Consider the following 16,642-nt stretch of genomic DNA (forward strand, 5'->3'; position numbering starts at 1 on the left):
TCTGGTGACAGTTGCCCCTTTTCAAACCTGGAACAGGAGTCCTCAAAAGCTGTCCCCTGCTCCTCTGATGCTGTGAGCCAAAGGCAATATTACCCTCCTTCAACAGTGCTCTGCTGTGATCTGGAGAAGGCCAGTGTTAGTCCTTGCAGAGACATCTTTCCTTCCCTGTTTACCCAGCAGAGTTTTATGATGATTTCCCTGCTAAGTCTTGAAATTCCCACTCTTTTCTGCAAGCACGTGATGTCTCATCACCGTGAATTTGAACAGGGTAGTTCCCCTTCGCAGAAGTTTCTGCTTGGGGCAGCAAAGTTGTTTTTTATTTTTGGAGCGGTTTTAATCATCGTCAATCAGCAGTGTTCAGAATGAGGGTGAAATAAGTGGATTTGGGGAAGGTGAAACCACGGGCTGTGCCTTCACTGTATGTAAAGATCCAGGGAAAAAAACATGATGGGGCAGAATTTAGGATTTCTGAGTTACAGACTTCATGGTTTGGCACTCACCATGGGAAAATTGAGATTTTCTAAACTCTGCAACTAAAATTACATTTAATGTGTGGTTAATGTGAATGCTGTCAACTGAATGCAAGGCCAAGAGGCTTAGGGTAAATCTGAGTCCTCACTGCTAATAGGTTTAGGGCAATTAGTCTATTGACTTCTGTAAATTACATCTGTCAGAAACGTGGCACTTACCTGAACTGACAGATTATGGCTCAAATTACTGAGCACAAGGGGATGCCACTGTATCTCTTTAGGAAGGAGTAGTTTTAACTCTGAGAAGTTGTCTGAATTTATAAAATTTCTCATGACCCTTAAGTGCTTGCTAAATTCTTGCAGCCAAGATACAAGTCACTGTTTTAGGTCTTGTATCTTGGTTAAAAGATTCTTAACCCAAGGTTCTGGGGGAAAAAAAAAAAACCAACAGAAAAAAAATGATGTAAACCAGTGAGTTTTCTGTGTGATTGACTTTTTTTTAAATACTATCCACCTTAATGCTACTTGCCCCTTTTTTTAACAGTAAGAAGGGCAAATAAAAATGTTTCCTTTAATTTTGACAAATTCGAAGAGATTAAACTTCCCTGTAAATTCTTTATTGGACAACTGATGAACAATATTGATTAACTCAATAAGCAAAATACAGGTTGTATTTATTGAACTATGTTTTGCTTTCCTACTCTCCCTGAATGTTATCTCTAAATTTAAGTAAATAATAAATGGGAATTATTTACTGGAGTTAGCTTGGAGAAAATGTTGCTCTGTGGCTGTTGTTTTTCTTTTTGAACCTTTTTCGTAGATACAGTCTTTATTTAAAACTCACTGTTGCCCTTACTCAGCATAGCACTTAAGTACGTGCTTAAATTTAATCAACAGGGAACCCTCTCCCTATTCAGCAAAATGTTTGAGCATTTGCTGAGTTTTAAGCACGTCAGTCAGTTGTAGATTCTCATTTAAGTACAAGCTGACCTTGGTAGCTGCGTCCCTGTTGGTCCCTTTGTGCAGGGGAAGTGGGAACTTGCATAATCTTATCACCAGCCTTGACAAGTTCTGTCCCCTGTGGATGAGAGGCCACCTGCATAACTGAGGCCAAGTGAGGTGACAGTTGTAGTTACCTTCATTATCAGAGGTGATTGACATCTGTCTCTCCATCCGCCTGACCAGGACCCAGCACTGCATTTGATTTATTTTAGGAAGGCTATGAAAGCTGGAGAAATAAGAAGGTTGCAGCCTCTTGTGTCTGGCCCCTTTTCTTAGCCCTACCATCCCATTCTCCTGCACTGTGTCAGCAGCATGGCAGCAGAGAAAGGAAAGCACTTAGCTAACATCAAAATACGTACATAAGGTGATATTCTGGACCTTGTTAACCACACTAACATTTCTGGCCCCACATGCCTGCTGCAGGGCACTATGGAGATACTAACAAGCTGTTCAGGGAGAATTAGGTTTTTCGTTAACATCTTTGTACAAAACTGATGTCATGGTCTGTTTGGATCTTTCAAATTTACAGGACAATGTACTCTGTGATTTAAACTTTATTTCATAAGCTAATTAAGAAATATAATAGACAAACATGACAAACGGGCTCAGTCCCCTTTTGACCAGGCTAGTCTATCACGTGAATTTACTTATTCACCATTCAAGTCATAAGGCTTCAGAACTTACAACCCATAACTCTTAATATTGTGCAACTATGAGCAAAAGAAGAGAATCAGTTACCTAGCCGACAGTGAGAGTGCTCATCCTTCCTCCTCCATCAAGTTGCGGGTGTCCGCTGTATCACACCGGGAAGCATGAAAGCCTCAGCAGTCCAGCTGCTGCTGGATCCGCTTCAAAAGCTTTTTGGGAAACTGGTGTTTTATACACTCCAGCTTGGAGGTTTGGTCTGTACCATTTCCATAAGTTAGTGGATTCTGGGGAAACTACCAGACAAAAGATACTGGCTGCTGGAGACAGCAATTTGTGGGTGATAATGGGCCACAATGGCCCTTTAGCTCTGTCTGGCCACCTGTCCTGCCTACATGGTGCTCTTGCTTTGACCTAATGGCGCTGCTCCCAGCGCACATCAGGCCTTAGCATGAGCTGGGTTAGCCAAAATCTAAGCAGCAGTTGAGTGAACAGTCGCAAACTGAGTATGAAAATACCCCAATTGACTCCTTAGATTCAAGCATACATTTATTTCAGAGAGTCTCACCTTTTTTATAGGGCAGGACATCCATAGCATGAAGCATAAGTTCACATTTGCTTTGTGCTTTCTAAGTGAAGAAGAATTATCCATTCTATAGTAATTGTCCTAAGAAGTTCAATCATTTGTTTAAAAATCAACCCAGAAGTTGAAAGAGGTTTAGCGTAATTCCTTCAGTCTGTTGCAGCCCGCAGCTGGTTTCCTTAGCAACCTTGAATGTACCCTCCGCGTGCTAAATGGGAACTCGCTAAGACGTACGACTGGATACCCGTTACTGGATACTCATGTGAGTAAGGTTCAGAATTTGGCTACATTGATGGAAGCACATCTTGGTTAGGTTGGTCCCTCCATGCACTTTCTTCACATGAAGCCAGATTACTCTCTAGAAAGAGATGCTGGATTTCATCCTCTTTCTCTCCTGAGAGAAAAGATCAAGATGCACTTGCTCAGGAAACTGAAATGTAAGACATGAATGTCTATAGAAAATTTTATGCAGGGGCAAGTTGGAGAGTTGGAAAGTGCCTGAAGCTGGTAAGAAGCAGCAATGTGTGGGGTAGGACTCTACCTTCCCTTTGAGCCAACAGATCTCTGGGAGGAGACAGGAGCATCTCTTTGTGGTCCATCTCATTGTAGCTCAAACAGTTGGTTGTTCCCCTTCTCACCATGGGACAGTGATCTAAGGAAGCAAATGTCCCTCTGAATAATTTTTCCCTTCCTGCTCTTCTCTCGGAGCAACACACCTGTGTGTTGCCACCTATTTTGGCCGTGCTAAAAGCGATACCAGAGTAGAGAGAGATGATTGCTGTGACAGCATGGGGCCATACCCATGCCCTGGCCATAGCGAGATGATTTGTTCCATCTCACTCCCTGCTTAGTTCACCTTAGTCTGGATGTCACCGCTCTGTTGCCGTTGGGCTGCCCCAGCCCTTGGAACCCTACCACCAAGAGGACGTTTTTTAAGTACCTACCGGGCATTTCTCTTAAATAATATTTCTGTGCCTCAAAATGCACAGAAATGAGATTTTCAGAAGCACCTCAGCATTGAGCACAAGTTAAAGTCGGCACAAGGCAGCTGTCAAGCTGCTTCTGGAAATCCCACTAAGCATCTGTCTTCATTGAAGGTGAATAACTGAAAAGCTAAAATCCTTGACTTTCAGTTACACCTGAGCTCTCAATGATTAAGACTTCAAATTCTGACCCCAAGGCAGTTCTGAAAATGTGATAAAGGGTTTTACAGGATTTAGGTAAGGTTTACTTTGGCGCAGGGGGAGGGGGGGAAGAGAGGGCGGGGGTTGGGATGTTTTTCTGGGTGTGTTTTTGGAAGAAATTTGCTTTAGGAAATTTTGCCTTGATTGATTCATTTTTGGAACATCTGATAAATTTTTGTCAGCAACATTTCAGCCTTGTGTGTAGTTTTGTTTTGTTTTTCTCTTTTTGTGAGAGCCATAGTCAATAGCCAAGCCTACAAGCAGCACTTGCAGTGGGTCATGATTGTATTGTTTAAATTAGAAATGGTTGGGGCTGTATGGAATGACAGCAAATGCATTGACTTACGTTCTTGGCAACTTACTGTCTAGAGGCTTAGTTGCTTTGTTTCATGTTTGGGGTTTTGCTGCTTGCTGTTAGTCAGTGTTATGTTTATGCTACTTTTTATACATGCCATTTGCTCGCTTGAGTGAGACAGAAAAGCACAAATATCTCATGGCCGTGTGTTTTGTGATGTCTCAGGGCATAAGAAATAAGAGCAGAGCAAGAAAGAAAGTTAAAATTAAGACCATAAACTACAGAGGACAAAACAAGACCTAAAGATCTTTTGCATTTTTCTTGTCAAAGTTTTTACTGGGCTCTTTCTTATTGCCAAAGACTTGCATTAGTCAAAAAGTTCTTGTGTGAGTGAAGAGCCAACTTAATGTATGTCACGTACCGCCGCCATTTATTTTTCCTGCCTATCAGTACAGCTACCAGAATATTATTTTAGTGGCTAGCATATGCTGTTCCTGACATGGGGCCTTACTTGGGGGACGAGCACCTCCTTTAGTCTGTTTCTTTGTAGAAACTTGGAGAATAAAACAATCTAGTAAAATATATATGTGTGTGTGTGTGTGTGTGTGTTTTTAAATGCTCTTAAACTGATTTGAAATGTCTGGAAGCTAGTTAGGTTTGATTTCACTACACATTTATCTTATTAAAGCAATTATTATCACTACCCAAAGCAGGTTTCTTAATTTTATTTAAAATGCTTTTGGTTCATTAGTTCCTGGCTGATCTTTAATTATCCAAATGTTTGGGAGGATCATATCCAGTCATGAATCTACTGGCTGCTGGAATAGAGTTTTGAAAAATTAAAGGATTTTCTGTAAATTTTTTTTTTTTTTTTTTTTTTGTCGGATAAAATAATTTGTTTTGAGTATGTTTTATCTTCACTGGATCCAATAATGCTCAAACTAGTCACTGAACTCCATGAGACTTTTACCTAAATAAGGGTAACATGGTTTAGCACACAGCTAGGCTTGTATTGTGTACAATAGCCAAGTGAAAGAGGAGGAAAAAGCAGCCCAGGTAGAGTAATTAGCATTGACTTTATAAATCTCATTGTACTAAACAAAACATGGAACCTTTGATCAAGTAATGCTGGGAAATGGCCAGGGAAAAATAAAGGAGGGAGGTGATAACGTACCTGAGGTTTTTGTGGGGTTTTGTAGCTTTGTCTAAATTCAGTGGTAGATAAATCTGTGAAGAGTTTCAGTGCCACCTTAGCAGATTATAGGAACAGATGCTGAAGACCCTGATGTTGTGAAGTGGTACTGCAGTCCCTTGATCGGTGCTGAGAGGGGACTGGGAGACACAGGCGATCAGCTGTGCTGGGTGACATGAGCAAAACCCAAGCATATCCTCAGCTGCCTCTGCCAAATGCCTCCTGACTTCTTTAGGAGGTCATCCCATTGCAGATGAGCCCTAGACTGCTGCCTAGCTCAGCTGCAGGATTTGGCTCTCAGATTGCAAGAGTGGCCTTGAGTGGGCACCATTTGCTACCATTGCCATCCTCACATCCCCGGCAGCAGCTCGGCCCAACGTTCAGCATCAGCCAGCTGAGCCAAACCCATGGTTTGGCTTGGGCTGCACCACCTTAGCGTGCTTCTGGGTTCTGCCCGTTATTGCTGAGCATAGGAGAACAGCTAAGAGGATGTTCTTGCAAGGGACTTAGAGAAAATTGACATCCTCTGCAAACTGGATAGAAACTACCACACACAGAGATTGTTTTTCATGAGTCAAGGTCTGTGTTGCCCCTGGCATTTGTTTTGTGGATAAATTGCAGGCATAAGCTCTGTCTCCCATATCTTCTTATCCAGGATGTCCTTCTGAAGGAAGAAGGTTGTATACAATCCAGCCTGCCTGGCCAGGGGAATTTAAATCACTCTGCTGCTCTTTGGCCTGTTCCTAGCACTTGTAAAGCACATTAAAACAATAATGTTCTTGTCCGTGACGTGGTGATTTGCCTTGCAAACCTCATAGCCTGGAAAGTCAGTTTTGATTCTGCAGACAGTCTGTAGAATACACTTATTGAGATGTGAGAAGTAACCTGCCTTTCTCGTCCTCTGTCTCAGCAAACTGAAGAAACAAAGCCCATGAAGTGCCTGCATAACATCTGCATGTGTCAAGAGTGGGAAGCTGCTCCTTTGCAAACACTCTGTCAGTCTTATAGGGAGACACAGGCACCATTATCAGAGAGGAGCTACATGATGCATATGCATCAGTAAGAGAGACTTGGAGTGATGGAATGATTTTTTGGTGCCAGCAGTGCACTTGTCTTCCCTTTTGTGTGTGTACAGTATCCAGCCCTGAAATAGATAAAAGCAATGATATTACAGTCAATGACATTAACACCCAGGTGGAACTGAAGATGTAAATCCAGCTAGCAACGTGTGCAGGATTGACTTTTGATGTTGCTTGGTACAAAAGGAGATCTTGCTTTGGCACTTTCAGTCAGTTCTGCCACTAGCTTGGAAGGATCATCTGCTTCAATTCAGGCTTGTTGAGAGCGTTGTTGTATCTGGCACAGAAATGTGAAAGAATTGGAAAAAACACTAATGTTTCAAGCCATAGGAAAAAAAAAGCACCCAAGGATTCACACATGACTTTGGCTGTTTGAAGGGGTTGCTCTGGGATGATTTGCTCCGGGAGTGAAAGCCTGATTTGCTGGAAGAACAGAGCACTAGCAGAATGTGGACATTAGAGAATATGGACTCTGTGTTGCACCCTTGAATGGATGCTCGCAAATAAGCCACAAAATACACCTACTTGTGCAAAATGAGTGAAAAAGAACAAATAATCAATCCGCATTTTCAAAAAATACCCTGAAAAAATGCCTTAGCATAAGCCAGATCTTATGATCTGTGAACAGCTTTTATCTTCTGTGCTGGTCAGCCATCTAGCCTTGGCATTTAAGTTTTTAAAAGACTGAATAACTTTTAGGTATTTTAAGCTTCATTTACTTGATGCTTGGAGCATGCCTCATTCAAGAGAGACGGTGCTGCAGGATTTGTCATTCTCTTTCAAAGCATGTCAGACCCGCAGTAAGCACATCAGAATCATGCCTGGCTAAATTCTTTTGCAGACCCTTTTTCCATCCTTAGCCAGTACTCCTACCGCCATCAGGCAGCTATTTTGCTTGAATAATTGCATTTCTCTGGAATTCTCATTTTCAGAAAAAAAATTCCTAAAATGTATGGTAGAGTTCACGCAGATTTAATGTGAAAACGGTCAGGTGAAAAATGTACAATAAGATTTAGCAATAAAAGTCATTCCTGTTGCCAGCGGTTGTGTTTTATCAGCTGAGAGTTTGCAACAAGCGTGCCTGATTGACAGAGTAGGGAAAAAAGCCAAAGCAGAGACTTTTGCTGGAACCTGAGGCTTTACTGTAACAAGGTGACCCCAGAAAAGCAGTAGACTCATTGATGTCTACAAGCAGGCTTTTCTACTTTCTTCCCTTGTTTCTTAAAACATTCTCTTAAGTGTTGTAACATTAGAAATCTCACTTATCATTTTCTCTGTTTCTCAGCAAATTATTTTATTAATTAAAATTGCAGCTGAAATGTCTATCTGATTTAAACAGAAACCATTTATAAATGGAAGACTTTTAGGATACCATTCATTCTAGGAACTTTGATGTTGTTAATTAAATGATGCAAGGGGAATTTTTCTTAATAAGAACAGTTAGTAGTAGAACTACTTAGTGTCATGCAGAATAGCAGTAATGATATGCAAAAGTTTGGGCCTTGCACAAGATGAGTTGTTGGAGTTGCAAGTTGCCTGTTAGTTCCTTCTGCCCAGAACTGTGACTCAGTGTGATACCACATGGCTTGAAGCCAGCCCCAAAATCAGGACCTGCAGAGGGCACTTTCCGTGCTTAGTGCCTGTTTCTTCCCATATTCAAGGGTACATTTAGGAACCGGGGAATTCAGCTGCAGTTTTAGGGTCTCAGTACTCGGGGGGAAATGCAGTGAGACATGCCGTGTTCTTTTCCGGATGGGAATTGGTTGGAGTTCCCTGAAAACCGGTAGTAATGGGTTACTGCTGTGGCCAGCTGTGTCTTTACGTAGCAGGAGAGGGGAAACCTCTCTTCATTTCCTTATGGAGGCTTATTTAAGGAGGTAAAGTGTTTCTGCAAGGAGGAGCCAATGTTACCTTTTCTGACTTTGTCCTGCTTCCAGAGTCACAAAGAAATGGTGAGAGTTATAAACCAGAAGCTGCTTCAGAGAACTACAGAAGAGCAAGATGTCCTTACCAGCTCGAGGAGTAGAAGAACAGCATGTGAGAGTTTGGGTTTGGATGGGACCTTGAGGTGTCATCAAGCCCCAAGCTCTTTCCACCCCAGGACAGATCAGCTCAACCCAGACGTGCATCGTTCTGCTACTGAGATAAAAATTAGTTGTTCCATGAGAAACAGTTCCTTATACCTCCCTCTGATCAGTGATGGGTTTGCAGATGAGATGGACCATGTTTTTTTTCAGGTGTGGCCAGTCCCAGACTTTGAGCTGAAAATACTAATTTGCTCTGAAGTTTGCTGTTGACGGTACTAGTTTATTCTGTTGGTTTTCCCTGGTGGCAAAGCTGAGAAATAGATCTGCCAGGGCATGTTCAGAGTGTGCAAGCCGTCACAGTAAAGGCTACTGATGCTTTATATTAGGTTTGTTTATTACAGAAGCTGTGTACCAACAGCTAGTTTTTTTAGGTATTCCTATTCGTAAAGAAAACTTCTTATTTCTTCAGACGAGATGTATTACCTCAGGATATTTACTCTGCATGTATAGAAATCTTAGACTCACCTTGGAATATTTTCATTTCTTCAGGGTTTGTTTTTTAAGTAAAAATTTGCTGGTTTGAGGAAAAGCACACCCTGTAATATATTTTGCCTGTAACACTTAATGCCCAGCGTGGTGTGCCAGGAAAAGGGCACATACTGTCAATGCTGATAGGCCACGTCTAGCTCTTTTCTTTTTCACATTGCTACAATTGTCTTTTTCCATTAAAATCAAACGTGGACTGAGCAGCCACATGCTAGGAATCACTAAGTGGTACTTAAATAGATGCGTATCATGACTCTGAGGCAAGCGGCACAAAAGACCTCACACCACACAGGCATTCAGCATGTTAGGAAAACATGAGATGGATATAGCCAGAGGCTCCAATTCTACCCCCAGCCCATGGAGGGCACGCAGCACCTTGCAGGGCTGGGCGAACGGGTTAGGAGCAGAAGGAAACAGACTTCTCCAATATTGTCTTGTAGTGGAATTAAATGTCTGCCTAGAAGTGTTTCTGACTCTTCATTAGTTAATGAAGTTTGGAACTTTCTTATGATGGTGGTCAGTATTGTGGGATGTACAGATAACTGTGAATATCCACCCCTTCTTATATTTTGGACGTTTGAGCTGGTTGTATATAATCTGTCAGCATCAGCACGTATTCAGTGGCCAGCTGTGGTACCAGAGTTCATAGTGAATATGGAGATAATGAAAGATTCTGTAAAACATTTTCAGGATAAACATTTTCCATTTTTGTCTTTTGCTATTTGAGAAACGGAGACTGAAGTGCAGTCTTTAAACCTTTTCTTGCTGTATCCTAATGTTTCAAAAGGACTTGTAATTTTGGATCTTGACTTGGAAACATTTTAAAGGCGGCTGATTTTCAGTGGCTGGAAATGCTGCACTTCCTGACTAATCAGACTCTTTTGACATGTCTTAAATTGGGCACTGAAATAATGGATAGACAAGTGCAAGTAGTTGACTTAGGGGGGTTTAGTTGCTCTATAGGGGTTTAGGCAAAGATGCTTTAACACACAGCTCTGATATGCTCTGAGTATGCACACAGCGAGTTATCACTGCTGAGCAGACAAGAGATAACTGATTAAGGCACAGTGAGTCAATCAGGTGAAACCATTAGCCCATGCTCAACCAAGTGATGTGCTCCAAATGACTACCCCTTTTTGAAAAGCATAGGCCTGTTCTATTTCTGCGTCGGAAGAGTCTCCTGCTGGCACTGAAAATGGCTGGCATAATAAAACATTTCTTCCAAATATAGCAAAATGCATTATTTGGACTTTCCACGCTTGATCCAAGTCCTGGAAGATTCAGCAGGAGTTCCACTGATACTAAAAGAGGTCTGTCCTCCCATGTAAGTTGGTGACTCTACAGCTGCATTGTAACCTGGACCACCTATGCTGGGTAAAACAGGCAAAGAGAAGTGGGTACAGCAGCTGTATTTGCATACTAAGGGAATGGGCATGCGTCTCCTGAATTTCCTGGCTTGTCTGGGGTTTTTTTGTTGTTTTTTTTTTTGTCTTCTGCAGGCAGACGACCATCTGTCCTGGCAGTGTAAGCACAGTCCTGGACTAGCTAGTACAGCTAAAGCTGTAGCCAAACAAAAACCCACCTAAATGCTGAATTCTTGGAGAGAAAAGAAATCTGCTTACTTTACAAGTTTTATTTTCTTTCTTTTGGAAGTATTTTTGCAGAGCTGAAAGGGAGAGTTCTTTACTCTATTGCTTGAGTAATGCTTCGAAGGTTGGTCCTTTGCCAAAAGCCTGTTGACAGTAACATAAGTGTTGTTGGTGCTCACTGGCATCATGTATTACTTGGGGATCTTTAAAAGCTCTCTGAACAGCTTACCAAGACTTCATTAACATTTGATTTCTATCTAAGTGAGGAAGAAATTATTGTGTCTTTTTTATGGGTGGATAGGCAGCAGTAAGCAAGTTCAGTGATTTACCTGCCTCTTAGGGCACACTCCCCAGCCCTGGTAGAGATCCCAGGAGTCTGACAAAGAAGTCATCTCTTTCTTTTTAATAACCAATCTGATATCACCTTATGTTGCCACCATTTCCATACCTTCTCATTGTTCATCTTTCTGGGACATATCTTTCTGGGAAAAATGAAATGATGGATAACCTCAGAGTTTCATTTCACAGCTATTGTGCACAACTGTAGATGCAAATCAACATCACCCTTTTTCATGTCTAACCCTCTCTTTTCTTCTTGTCCTCAGGAAACCCGCTGACTGTGGCCTGCAAAGCTTTCTTTGGATTCAGTGGAGAATCAGGCCCCATGATCTACTGGATGAAAGGGGAAAAATTCATAGAAGAATTAGAAGGTCACATTAAAGAAGGCGAAGTCAGGTACTTTTTTGAGTATTTACTGTTAAAAACATGGTATATCCCAAAAGCGTGTTGGGTTTTTTTAAAGAGGTTTTTAATTGGAAGTGGAAATAGTTTTCTGTCTAAAGAGTGATGAATGACTTGGAACCAGGGCAGCGTGAGTTGCTCCCTCTCCTTTCTAGCGAATCTATGCGCCTGAAAATCTCTTATCAAATTCCCCTGATGGTAGCTGAAATGTCTGAGTGTTCTGGGAGTTGATTTTAGCCTGTGTGGAAATGATGCTGTCCACTGCAGCTGCCCCTTGTGGCAGCCCTTGGCGAGATAACGTTCATTTCGGCATCAGTGTTAATCTTAAAGATGAATGGTCTCCTGTCAAAGTCACCATACTTTTTCTCTTCTACTGAATGTGTTGTCTGCCTGTGATACAGCTCTCAGCATGCCCTAACCAGGGCTTTCAAAGAGCGGCATTTGTTCCTCCATGCCTAACGCTTAAGGGAGAGAAGGAAGTCGCTGTGTGAGGATGTCCAATACCCAACTTGTGCTTGGCTTGTTCCAGATGCTGGTTATTATTTGCTGTACCAATTGTAAGGAAAACACTTGTATCCCCATGAACTTTCATGGAATTTGCACCTAACGGCATCTTCTTGTTTTCCTTGTTTAATAATTACCTGATTAATAGCTCTTTGAGCAAAGACTAGGCTATGGTTATACTATAGACAACGTGGTCCCAGCTCCTATAGATACGATGAATATAAAGAAAGCCAAGGTCTTTGCACCTTCCATTGCACATTTTATTGGTCTCATTTCTGAGTTGTTTGTTTCTTGTAAAAGTGATTTGGGAGAGCAGGCAGAGAGAGAGATTCCTTTGCTTTATTACTTGATCAATAATTTGAATTTCAGCCATTTAGCCACTAGTTATTAAGATATACTAAAATAACTGACCTAACATTGCACCTTAATTGCACACAGATGAAATTTATCATACATTGCCAGAATGGCTTTAAGTGTACAGTTCTCTTTTGGGCTTCTGACCGCAAAATACAATTATTGGAAACGTCTGCCATTGCAGCTAATCGGCATTTAACAACACTGTGTCCTCTCTCTTTTGGACTTCGGACCGCAAAATACAATTATTGGAAACATCTGCCATTGCAGGTAATCGGCATTTAACAACACTGTGTCCTCTCTGGTATATATATATGGACAGAGTGATTTTGGTCATGTTCTTCCTCTGCATCAGAAGGACAATTTGGTTTGTATTTAAAGAGCTCTCCAGCTCTAGCACAGTTCAAAACTTTTCCTTTATGTGCATTTGTTAGTGAAACTGTTTGAAAAAGCTGTATTTGTCCTTCATTGTGCTATCTCATTACACATGCATGTTTCAAATTAATTTTGTGGCAGCTCCCTTTTCTCACTCCGTTAAAATGCTTTGACTCAGTTTACAGACCCGTCACAATTCAGTGAATCTTCTCTTCAACAAAGCTGCTTATCACATACCTAATCTCCTGTGCATCATAGCCAGCATTAAAAACATAGCATTTACCAAAACCTACTGCATCATTACCAGCAGTGCCACAGTCCATCCCTTTTTTCATTTAGAAGTAGCTATGGCAACTGCAGTAGTAACTTTTTGCAAATGATTTTTCCACAGTCACAGCTCTTGTTTCTGTGTCTCATTACAGGTATGCTGCTTCAGGGAAACTAAGCAGCACTAACTGTTCTGTCAGTGCCCTGAGCCAGCCCACATCTTCTACCTAGTTGTATTTACTGATGTATTTCAAAAAATGTCATGTATGTTTCATATTTGATAAGCCACAGTGAACTTGCTGGTTAGATGCTTTTCCCATCAGTTTGCTTCTATATGATATTATCAGCACATTTCTGTTAATGTTGAGAAACTACAAGTAATTGGGAATTGTTACAACCAGACCAAGATCCTCCATGGGTTGTTCTTTTGGCAAATATCTAACATTTTAACTCTGCGTCCCTTATCTTAAATTAATTCACAAATTTAGTAGCACTCTGAATTTTTGGTGCTGTCCTTACCCTGGACTGTACCCATCCATTGTGTTGCTGGATTTGCTGTAAATGATGAGAATTCAGGTTTGCAGATCAATGCAGTGTGGGAGTACAAAACATCCATCCCTAGTTTGCATCCTCTAGCATGCATAGTTACCAGTCAATGTCTGCTTTTATGAAAGCACTGAAATAAGGATACACGTGACTTGAGCATTTCTGTTAAAATCAAACCTGTGGAACTGTTTTTCTGGTAAGCAGACTTCACCATGAGTAATACATGTGTAGCTCTGGGCTTCTCATTATTTATTAGACCTTGTTACAGAGCCTCATAATAAAAAGTAACTAATCAGCATCGCAGGACTCGGAGGTGATGACCCCCTCTCTAACCTGCCTCCTTGCCTTCCCTTGAATTAAGATCCCCAAACGTTAGACATGCATAGGGGGAAAAGGAGAAAGAGACTTTGCTTGCCAGGTGGGTTTTTCACAGCAGTAATAAAAATGTCATGTTAATTGAACCAGGGCTATTAAAGAAGGAATCAGAATCTTTAAGCCTGCCTGCAGAGTTGTCAGTTGTACCTAGTTATCAAAGGAGCCCACAGCAAATTTCAACACCGTCTCTCTGCCATGGCAAAGGAGTATTTTCAGGCATAAATCTTACTCTCCCAGCCACCTATGAGTTCCTTCTTTTTCTTCTTCAGACAACACTGCAGAACAGTTTGCAGGTGCCTCATAATGCTTAGCTTGTAAAGCATGTTTGTCCTTTTTTTTTTTCTCTCTTCTCCAGTTTTAAAGTGGAAATAGTTTAACTCGTTCTAGAGGCATGAAAAGAAGTGAATGGAGACATTTTGAACTGCAGCCTTATTTTTTCCTGCTGATTAATTTAACATTCTGCCTTTTCACCCACAGAAGTCAACTGATGGTTGCAAAACGCTCATTCAAGATGAGGATGTTGTATTCTGTTGGGGGGGATGCTGAGGGAGGGAGGCAGAATTACCATCCCTGCCTGGCTAATGTGCTGGGTACTTTGCAGAGAAGTATGGAAATGACAGCCCTCTCCTGAAAAGCTTATACTATTCAATGTTTGTCCTTTTTTCTCTCTTCTCCAGTTTTAAAGTGGAAATAGTTTAACTCGTTCTAGAGGCATGAAAAGAAGTGAATGGAGACATTTTGAACTGCAGCCTTATTTTTTCCTGCTGATTAATTTAACATTCTGCCTTTTCACCCACAGAAGTCAACTGATGGTTGCAAAACGCTCATTCAAGATGAGGATGTTGTATTCTGTTGGGGGGGATGCTGAGGGAGGGAGGCAGAAAGTGGAAATAGTTTAACTCGTTCTAGAGGCATGAAAAGAAGTGAATGGAGACATTTTGAACTGCAGCCTTATTTTTTCCTGCTGATTAATTTAACATTCTGCCTTTTCACCCACAGAAGTCAACTGATGGTTGCAAAACGCTCATTCAAGATGAGGATGTTGTATTCTGTTGGGGGGGATGCTGAGGGAGGGAGGCAGAATTACCATCCCTGCCTGGCTAATGTGCTGGGTACTTTGCAGAGAAGTATGGAAATGACAGCCCTCTCCTGAAAAGCTTATACTATTCAAGTAGACAATTTCTGGGCAGAGAATGAGAAACATGGTGCAGGAAAGTGAGAGGGAAGATCGCTGTGCCATGTTCTTAGTTGAACTACTTTACTTTGGAGAGGTACTTGTGTACACATACATCTGTCCTTTCGTCTACAGACTATTGTTAAGGACTAGGAAGAAGGGACTAGATTTCGTATCCCTGTTCACAGTCCAGATCCTCAACTATGTAAAGAATAAAAGTTTCCTTTTTGATAAGTCCCAACTCGCCTGCAGGTTTGTAAAGGCTTGGAATTAATGCCTTAGTCTTGCAAAGAGAGCCAGCTGAAGCTTTCTTATGGCCTTTACATCTGTAATCATACAAAGCCTGAAAATTTTAGGAAAATGTGGTGGTTTCAAAGGAAAATTATTTTAACTTCAGATTCAACTTAGTGCATAAATGCATTGGAAAAATATGACAAAAGATTTGAAAAAACTGAAACATTGGATACTTTTCAAAAAAACCATTTGTATTCTGAAATGATACTTCTGTTTTTAATTCATACTTTCTTAACTGAAAAATAATCAGTAGACAAAATGTTTTGTTTCAGATGAAATAAAATGCTTCAGCTTGAACAAAAAGAAAGCAAGCTTGAACAAAAAGAAAGCACTGGGTATTTTTTTTACTTCATCCACCTCTTCTCTCCCTCCCTCCATCCTGTTTGTTGTGAGTTGTCAAGCAAGATTTACCTGTGTATTCAATGATGTAATTACTCTTAAAGTTTGTTCATCGGACCAGAAAAAAGAGCCATTATTTTCTCAACTTGTGGCAGCTGGCATGTGTTGGCAGTGTTGCTGGCAAAGTTTCCCCCAACTCAGGGACAGAGCTTCATCTTCTGGGTGTGCAGCAAATAACTGTGGCAGCTTTAAGGTCTTACTTCTTGATACTGTATTCCTTTTCTTCCCCAAAAATATTGTGCTCAGTGTTTTCTGAACCAACTACAAAATGCAATCAATTAAAGGCTGCACACATATTAAAAGAATGTAGGTGACCAACTGTGTATTTCTGTGGCAATAATGAATCATTAGCTGTAGAGTACTGGTTAAAAGAAAAAAAGAGGAAAAAAAAAAGCAGGAATGAAAGGTTTAACACCACTAAGAGCTTTCTACACTTTGCTACCAGCATAATGTTTAAGTGTCTGTCAGCATTTTCATGATAGATCCCATTCTAAAGAGTTGTCTTCCTAAAGATTGCAATTAGCATGAAAATAAGTGAAAAAAAATTCTCAGTCAAAATGCGTATTCTTTTTTATGAAAGCTCCTTTTTAGCTGATAATGTATTATTTAAATTTAGGTTAAGGGTCAAGTATTTTATTTTAAATAGATTCAGAATAATTATTTATTTTATCTTAATTGTAATCTTTCTTCATTTTTTTTCTGCGTAAAATATGCTGATTATACTAAACACAAGACAATCTGAACATTCACACAGTGCTCCAGATTAGTGTCCCAGATATCTTCTCTGTTAATGATTTTATTTGTACTTTGCAGCATGATTTGTAGGCCAAAATTTGTGGAGCATATTGTTTACCAACAGAGAAGAAAGACTTCTCTGAGTTTAAAATATTTGGCTATATATACATATGGAATATTAATAGGTAAATGGGAATTGATTTATCTGACCCCCTGTTGTGGTTTAACCTGGCAGGCAGCTAAACACCACACAGCCGTTCGCTCAC

At 40.8% G+C, this 16,642-nt stretch overlaps 1 protein-coding gene across 1 annotated transcript in view; it reads left to right on the top strand.

Annotated features, from left to right (window-relative positions):
- Positions 1-16,642, top strand: part of IL1RAPL2 (interleukin 1 receptor accessory protein like 2) — a 389,202-nt gene that overhangs the window by 349,539 nt on the left and 23,021 nt on the right. Inside the window, exon 6 of the mRNA XM_009275329.1 lies at positions 11,218-11,347. Within this exon, the coding sequence (XP_009273604.1) occupies positions 11,218-11,347 (130 nt within the window). The remainder of the gene's footprint in view (positions 1-11,217; positions 11,348-16,642) is intronic.

Source organism: Aptenodytes forsteri, unplaced genomic scaffold (assembly GCF_000699145.1).
Source record: "Aptenodytes forsteri isolate BGI_AS27 unplaced genomic scaffold, ASM69914v1 Scaffold143, whole genome shotgun sequence".
Taxonomy (NCBI): domain Eukaryota; kingdom Metazoa; phylum Chordata; class Aves; order Sphenisciformes; family Spheniscidae; genus Aptenodytes; species Aptenodytes forsteri.